The sequence below is a fragment of the Juglans regia genome, chromosome 10 (assembly GCF_001411555.2).
Source record: "Juglans regia cultivar Chandler chromosome 10, Walnut 2.0, whole genome shotgun sequence".
Lineage (NCBI taxonomy): Eukaryota > Viridiplantae > Streptophyta > Magnoliopsida > Fagales > Juglandaceae > Juglans > Juglans regia.
Window position 1 is genome coordinate 24,260,659 of NC_049910.1, and position 7,752 is coordinate 24,268,410.

General features: G+C 35.5%; 3 protein-coding genes across 3 annotated transcripts; 1 reads left to right on the plus strand and 2 right to left on the minus strand.

Annotated features, from left to right (window-relative positions):
• Positions 1–2,640: 2,640 nt before the first annotated feature.
• Positions 2,641–4,530, plus strand: LOC118349677. The gene is made up of 4 exons (XM_035695200.1): positions 2,641–2,947; positions 3,161–3,507; positions 3,805–4,062; positions 4,465–4,530. The coding sequence occupies exons 1-4, from the start codon at positions 2,641–2,643 to the stop codon at positions 4,528–4,530; spliced, it is 978 nt and encodes a 325-aa protein (XP_035551093.1).
• A 1,082-nt stretch (positions 4,531–5,612) lies between these two features.
• On the minus strand, positions 5,613–6,275 carry LOC109018390. Its single transcript, XM_019000543.1, has one exon. It carries the CDS (start codon positions 6,273–6,275, stop codon positions 5,613–5,615), a length of 663 nt encoding a protein of 220 aa, XP_018856088.1.
• A 261-nt stretch (positions 6,276–6,536) lies between these two features.
• Positions 6,537–7,334, minus strand: LOC108986017 (uncharacterized mitochondrial protein AtMg00310-like). The gene has a single exon (XM_018958511.1). It carries the CDS (start codon positions 7,332–7,334, stop codon positions 6,537–6,539), a length of 798 nt encoding a protein of 265 aa, XP_018814056.1.
• Between the last annotated feature and the right edge of the window lie 418 nt (positions 7,335–7,752).

The following is a 7,752-nucleotide window of genomic DNA, read 5'->3' on the forward strand; positions in this document are numbered from 1 at the left end:
TCAGAGGATCAAGGGTTCTCTGCCTTTTCCCCATTTGCCTATACAAGTCCCATTATCAAAGTGTGGCCGAGATATGTCAAGTCTGTCTGTCTTATCAGCCATCTGTTTGCTCTTCCCTATAGGCGCCTTTCTTTATGAGTAAGCTTAGACCCTGAGGCCAGGTATTGGGCTGAGATCCAATGGACTTGTGAAGTGGGAAAAACCTTCTTACAACTTGTATATAACATTACTCTATTATATATTTTGTAATTATCTGTACATTGAATTAAGAGTAGCACTATAGCTACCGAAAAAGTGGTCCGAAGAAGTATTCCGAGTAGTGTATTTCATTTTTTTATTTTTCTTTTCTTTTTTTCATGTATTTTTTTAATCATCATAAAAATTTAAAAAAAATAAAAAATTCAAAATATTATTGAAAAACATTTCCTTAATCATTAAGTAGAAAACCATTCAAGACTCAAATTTGGGATCCAAAGCATTTCTCTTGAATTAAAACTTAGAAACAGAAGAAGGAATGGGGTGTTCCAAACAAAAATGCCCAACACAATTAATTTACTGCATAAAAAAGACAATGAACCAAAAGTACGACCCTCGTTCGATTCATGGCAAAACCAAGGAGGAAGCGTCCAACATGTTGACAAACAAATTGTGGTTAGAGCTTCAGCTGAAGTTGGTGCACTCTGGTCGATGGTCTTGTTTCATTTGATGGCGATTTCCACATCTTGTGCCTTCAGATTCTCATTCAAGAAAGCTAGAACGCTAGTGTCCATCAGCTCAGCTCTGTCTACAGCGAGTTGTATATTGTTGATGATAAAAGGGCAGTTTTGGTGAGACGAGTCTTGGAATTTTGAGCCAAAGGAGTAGAGTGGTGTTGCACTTTTACCTATAGGAAGTATTGAATAGTGATGGCACGCGAGGCTCATGCCTCAGACACGACAAAGGATGTGTTAGGTCACGTGCGCTAATCTTTTGGGTGGGTAGTGTTAGGATTTTTTTGGAGAGTGAGACCAAAATTTTGTAAATATTTATAAGATAATTTATGAATAATTATGAGATAATTTGAGTTGAGTATTTTTAAAATTTTGAGAAATGAAATAAAAAAATTTGAATAAAAAATATCATGAAGTTAAAATATTATAAAAATATAGTTTTATAATATTATTTTTGTTTGGAATTTGAAAAACTTGGAATTATTTTTTATTTTTTATTTAAAAAATTGAAAAATTTATAATGATTAGTTTGAAAAAGTTGTAATAATTAATTTAAAAATTTTTATTTGAATTATGTTTGAAAATAAGATGAGATTAAATAAAATGAGATAAAATGAGAATTTTATATCTCATTCCGTGCCCCTAGGGTAGGTTTGGGAGTGGGATATTAATATTGTGTATAGGTCAGTGTTTTTGGTACCGTACCGTACCGGCCGGTACGGCCGGTATATGCCGTACTGGCCAATCGGCCGGTACCAGTAAAATAAGTGTTTCGTTTCGGCCGAAATTTCGGCTATACCGGCCGGTACATGACTGTACCGGCCAGTATTTAATGTTTCGGCCGAAACACAAATTTCGGCCGGTACGCTTTTCAATAGCTCGGTTGATGGCATTTTTGTAATTTTTGCAAACTCTAAAGGGCAAGTTTGGAATTTCACCACAAAATGAAAACCTATTTTGGCCTTAGTTTCGGTCCTTCAGAATTCTCAATCTCAACTCTCAATTCGGCCGAACTTCATTTTCGGCTCCCAACATCTCACAAGTTCACGCAGCTGCAGCGCACCCGAGCTGTCCCAGACCAGCCAGCGGCCAACAGTCCACCGCACGTCGCCGACCACCACCAGGCCTCAACTTGGTATTTTATTTTTACTATTTTTTTTGTTTATATTTATAACTTAATTTAATTATTTTTTTGTTACTTTTTTGATAAACAAATCAGAATTGTATTTTGATAGATGTTTTAGATTATATTGTTATAGTGTTTGTTTGTATTTTTATAGATATTTTAGATTATATTGTTATAGATGTTTATTTTTATTTTGATAGATGTTTTAGATTATATTTTTATAGATGTTTGTTTGTATTTTTATAGATGTTTTAGATTATATTTTGATAGATGTTTTTTATTATATTTTTATAGATGTTTGTTTTTATTCTTATAGATGATGTTTTAGATTATATTTTTATAGATGTTTGTTTTTATTTTGATATATGTTTTAGATTATATTTTGATAGATATTTTAGATTATATTTTTATAGATGTTTGTTTGTATTTTTATAGATGTTTTAGATTATATTTTTATAAATATTTTAGATTATATTGTTATAGATGTTTGTTTTTATTTTGATAGATGTTTTAGATTATATTTTGATAGATGTTTTAGATTATATTTTTATAGATGTTTGTTTTTATTCTTATAGATGATGTTTTAGATTATATTTTTATAGATGTTTGTTTTTAATTTTTATTCTTATAAATGTTTTTGATTATATTGCATAAGTAGTTTAGATTTGATGAGTTTCTTCTTAATGACTTACTTATAAGTGTTAATTTTTTTATACTTTAATAGTTATAAATGTCTAGTTGTCAATCAACTGGTGGTATGACTTCAACTCCAACACTTGCTCCTGTAAGATCAGAAGATCCAGCATGGGCCATGCACGTGCTGTGCCAAGGGCAAGAAATAATACTGAATGTTTATATTGTAATAAAATAATTAGAGGTGGCGGGATCACTCGGTTGAAGCATCATCTAGCTGGAATTCTAGACGATGTAGAAGCATGTAAAAAGGTGCCTGAAGATGTAAAATGGCAAATGAATGAGTTGCTTAATGAAATGAAAAAAAGCAAAGAGAAGAGAAGGACAATAAGGTCAGAGATTGGATGCGATATAGATTTAATATCTGATGATATTGATGATCGTAATAGTATGGAGGGACAGTCTCAGCTTTCAAAAGGTAAGGGGAAGTCGAAATAATCTGGAACTGGAGAGTCAGTGGGGGGATTGAGTAGATTTTTTACTCCAAGAACAACTCCTGGGGCCCAACCTTCAATTAAGAGTTCTATGTGTTCAAATGAGATGATTGTAAAAGCAAAGATGGTTGTAGCACGCTGGTGGTATAATGCTAATCTGCCTTTTAATGCTGCTCAATCTAAGTTTTATTAACCAGCTATCGATGCCATGACTGCCATTGGGCCAGGATTCAAAGGCCAATCTTTATATGAGTTGAGAGGAAATTTGTTAAAAATGGCTGTGAATGAGGTTCAAGATTATTTGCAACAAATTAAGAAGATTTGGAATGAGACCGGTTGTTCACTAATGGCAGATGGTTGGACAAACCAGAAGCAACAATCAATAATCAACTTTCTTGTTTATTGTCCAAAAGGTACAATATTTTTGAAGTCTGTTGATACATCTGGTTTTAGAAAAGATGCTGAAACATTGTTTAATATCTTTGATGAGGTTGTTCAAGAAATTGGAGCTGAGAATCTTGTGCAGTTCATAACGGACAGTGATGCAAGTTATAAAGCTGCAGGAAAAAAATTACAACAGAAGTATGGCTCTTTCTACTGGTCCCCATGTGCAGCTCATTGCATAGATTTAATGTTGGAGAATTTTTCTGATCCAAGATATTTTTCTCTTATTGATGATACCATAAAAAAGGCAAAAAAGATAACAAAATTCATCTATAACCATGGCTGGGTTTTGGCATTGATGAGAAAAGATTTTACCAAAGGTCATGATTTGTGTCGTCCTGCAGTTACAAGGTTTGCGACAAATTTTTTAAGTATCCAATGTTTGCTCTTGTTTAAGAAAGAACTCAGACAAATGTTTACTTGTGATAAATGGATTGCATCAAGTCATTCTAAGAGCAGCATAGGGAAAGAGATAGCTGAGATTGTTTTAGAAGATAAAGAGTTTTGGGTTCAATGTCAATTCATTGTTAAAGTTAGTGAACCTTTGGTTCGTGTTCTACGACTTGTTGACGGGGATGAGAAGCTTGCAATGGGATACTTGTATGATGCAATGGAAAGAGCCAAAGAGAACATAAAAGCAAGATGCAATAACAAAGTCAGTTTATTCAGTCCATTCACCAGGATCATTGATTCCAGATGGGATAGGCAGCTTCATAGTCCATTACATGCGGCGGGTTGTTTTCTTAACCCTGGAATTTACTATAGCCCCAATTTTAAAAATAAAAATGATGTTATAAGAGGCTTCAACAGCTGTGTTATGAAAATGGAAATTGATCCCGATAATCAAGACAAGATCATTGCAGAACTTGACTTGTATAAGAATGCAATAGGTGAGTTTGAACATTCTTTAGTAATCCGCCAGCGTGATAAGATTAATCCAGGTATTATCATTTATCAATATCATTTGTTAAATAGTGTGACTTTGTACTTTAAATTTTATCTTATTTTATTTTTACTTGTATTTAATTAATAATTTATAATTGCATTATTGTTATAGTTGCATGGTGGACCCAATTTGGTTGCGAGGTTCCAACGCTTCAAAGGTTTGCTGTTCGAGTACTAAGTCAATGTTGTAGTGCAACTGGATGTGAGAGAAACTGGAGCACATTTGATTTTATTCATTCGAAGAAGAGAAATAGATTAGTGCATAAACGTTTGAATGACTTAGTATTTGTTCGTTATAACTTGAAGCTGAGAGAGAGGTAAATTTTTTTAATACTAATGTTTTCACTGTTGAAAAATATATAACATTTTCATTTATGTTTGATTTTATTTTGACAGGAGCATAAAAAAGGGAAGAGATGCTTTAGATCCAATCAATCTTGAAAACATTGATTTGATGGAAGAATTGGTAGGTGAAGAATCTGAGCTTCTTGATGGAGAAGATTTGGATTGGGCAAGTATTGAGGAGCCATTGGCCTCACTAAATGAGGAAGACAATTATAATATTGGTGTTGATGTTGATGACGGAGATGACGTTGATGAAAATATTTTGATTAACATGTCGAATCCTGATCCTTATTGTCTTTTTGATGAGGATGATCATCTTTGATGACGTAGTGAAGTTACTGATTTTATCATGATAATATTGGTATTTATAACTTTATGTTAGTTGTAACTTAAAATTTAAGACTTGTATTGAGAATATTGAGTTTGACTTATTTTGTTGTTATTTTGGAATACAGTTAATGCTTGTATATATATAATTTATCCAGGTTTAAATTATTCCAAAACGGTATACAAAACGGTACCGGTACCGAAACGGTATCGTGACCGAAATATTATGCCGGAACAGTACACGAAACGGTACCGATACCGAAATATTTCATTCCAGTGCCTTGACCGGTACGGCTTCCGGTACGGTATTCAAAACTTTGGTATAGGTTGCATGTTGCAAGAAAAATGACAAATCAAGCCTAGTTGAGATCCACGGACAATGGCATCTTGTCCTTGTTGTGGGGGAGATAGAAGACGAATTTTCTTGTTTAGGCAATGCAAGTGTTGTTTGAATTTCTTAGCTGAATATTAATTAATAATTTGCTCAAAATCTTGTTAAGATTTGCCCACTAGTTGCAACTCAAACTAAGAAAGTACAAAGGGAAAGAAGTATCTTTTTTTTTTTGAAGAAAAAGCTCATTCCATTAATCAACCCAATTGAATACAAGGAGGGAGATCCTCCAACATTACAATATGATCATAACTAGATAGAGCATCTTTTGCTAACAAGTGAGCTAAAGAGTTGCCATTTCTCCTAACATGAGAAACCTCCCACTTAGCAAAATTACCTAAGAGCTGTTTTGCTTCATGTACATACATACTAGTACTGTTACAACCTTCTTTGTCCCTTCTAAGGTTGTTGATGACTTGAAGGGAATCTCTTTCAATAATAATTTGTGTAAGCCCAAGCTCCAGACCAAATTGCACCATTTTAAGAGCTTCGAATGCCTCAACTAGCAATGGATCAGGATAGAGGTGTTTCTTGGTCCTCAAGGTTGCTATGATTTTTCTTGAACTGTTCCTCACTACCACTCCCACACCAACTAAGCCTCTAGCTTTGTCAACAGCACTATCCCAATTCAACTTAATCCAGGCTAATGGAGGAGCCTGCCAAACCTCAACAGAAGTGCAAATCTTGTTGGCTCTATCACCTTGGTTTGAAATCTCCTCATCCAGCACGTCCAAAGTGGTTCTTGCCTCTTGCACAATTACTTTCGGGTGAGCAAAAACACCTTTAAAGACTAAAGTGTTCCTTCTCCACCAAATCTTGCTGGCCACCACAGCAAATTCTTGAATAGCCTTGCTTTCCATGGTCTGAAATAAGGCTTCGAGGAGTTGTAGCATAGACATATGTGGAAAGTGACATTTCTGTAGGCTCTTAGAACATAGACTCCACACATCCTTGGCTGACTCACACCCCCATGTAGCATGATAAGCATCTTCCTTCTCCAAATTGCAAATAGGGCAAAGAGGGTGACTAACTACTTTCTTCTTGAAAATGTTAGATTGGGTTGGAAGTGCCTCTTGACAGGCCCTCCATAGGAACATTTTTACCCTAGGCTGCACTTTTATCTACCAAAGCTGCTGCCAAAGGCCTTTGAGGGAGGAACTGCTAGATGCTTGATTAGAGGCTGGAAGACTTCTCTCTAATTCCCTATGGTATGCACTTCTAACTGTGAACTCACCATCTTTTGTACCTTGCCAAACCAGTCTATCTCTGCTATTGAGGAAGCTTATAGGGGTTTTGATAATGAACTCTACCTCTCTGTGACTGAAAATCTGCTGCACCAGTGCATAATTCCATTGCTTAGTGGTAGTGTCGATGAGAGATGAGACTATTGCATTATTGGCCAGCACACTAACAGAGCTTTGGGCCTTACTAGGATTAGAAGAGAATATCCATTTGTCCTTCCACACCTGAGCTTGATGACCATTACCTATTCTCCAATAGGATCCTGCCACTACTAATAGCCTAGCAGCTAAGAAACTTCTCCAAACATAAGAGGGTTTGGAGCCTACTTTTGCCTCTTGAAAGTTGGTACTTGGATAATACTTGGCTTTAAGCACCTGAGTAGCAAGGGAATCAGGGTGTTGTATAAACCTCCAGCATTGTTTGGCCAGCAAAGCCTTGTTAAAAGCTTCAAAATCCCTGAAACCCATTCCCCCTTCAGTTTTTGCCTTTCCCAACCTTTTCCATGAAATCCAATGAATCCTGTTTTCACTACTCTGCTGCCCCCACCAAAAGTTGTTAATGACCCTATTGATGTCATGAAGTAGTGAATTAGGAAGTTTAAACACAGACATTGTGTAGGTTGGCAAAGCTTGGATGACAGCTTTGATAAAAATCTCATTTCCTGCTTGTGACAACATTTTAACTTTATGATTACTGACTTTAGCTCTAATGTTATCCCAGCAATAGAGAGGATGTACTACTGTGTGGCCCTTGCAGTGTTCTTGCTAAAAATAATAGAGGTTTTCTCCAAGTTAAGCCTTTGGCCCGATGCTGATTCATAAGCTCTTAACAACCCAAACAGTCTATCCCATTCAATGGCATTAGCTTTACAAAAGAGGAGGCAATCATCAGCAAAGAATAAGTGTGAAATCCTGAGCTTGTCTTTTGCAATAGGCACACCATGGATCAGACTCTCACTTTTTGCTTTACTAATCAAGCTGCTAAGTGCCTCAGCACATATGAAAAGATATAGGGTGAGAGGGGATCTCCTTGCCTAATCCCTCTAGTTGGATGAAAAACTTCTTGAGGGGATCCATTAACCAGGATAGCATATGA

Excerpts from the sequence above, each read along its gene's own strand:
- LOC109018390 (XM_019000543.1), bottom strand. The coding sequence starts at position 6,275 with ATGGAAAGCAAGGCTATTCAAGAATTTGCTGTGGTGGCCAGCAAGATT.
- LOC118349677 (XM_035695200.1), top strand. The coding sequence starts at position 2,641 with ATGGGCCATGCACGTGCTGTGCCAAGGGCAAGAAATAATACTGAATGT. Across the intron at positions 3,508-3,804 it reads AGTTCATAACGGACAGTGAT|AAAGAACTCAGACAAATGTT; the intron begins GCAAGTTATAAA and ends CTCTTGTTTAAG. Across the intron at positions 4,063-4,464 it reads AAGCAAGATGCAATAACAAA|TTGCATGGTGGACCCAATTT; the intron begins GTCAGTTTATTC and ends TTATTGTTATAG.
- LOC108986017 (XM_018958511.1), bottom strand. The coding sequence starts at position 7,334 with ATGTTGTCACAAGCAGGAAATGAGATTTTTATCAAAGCTGTCATCCAA.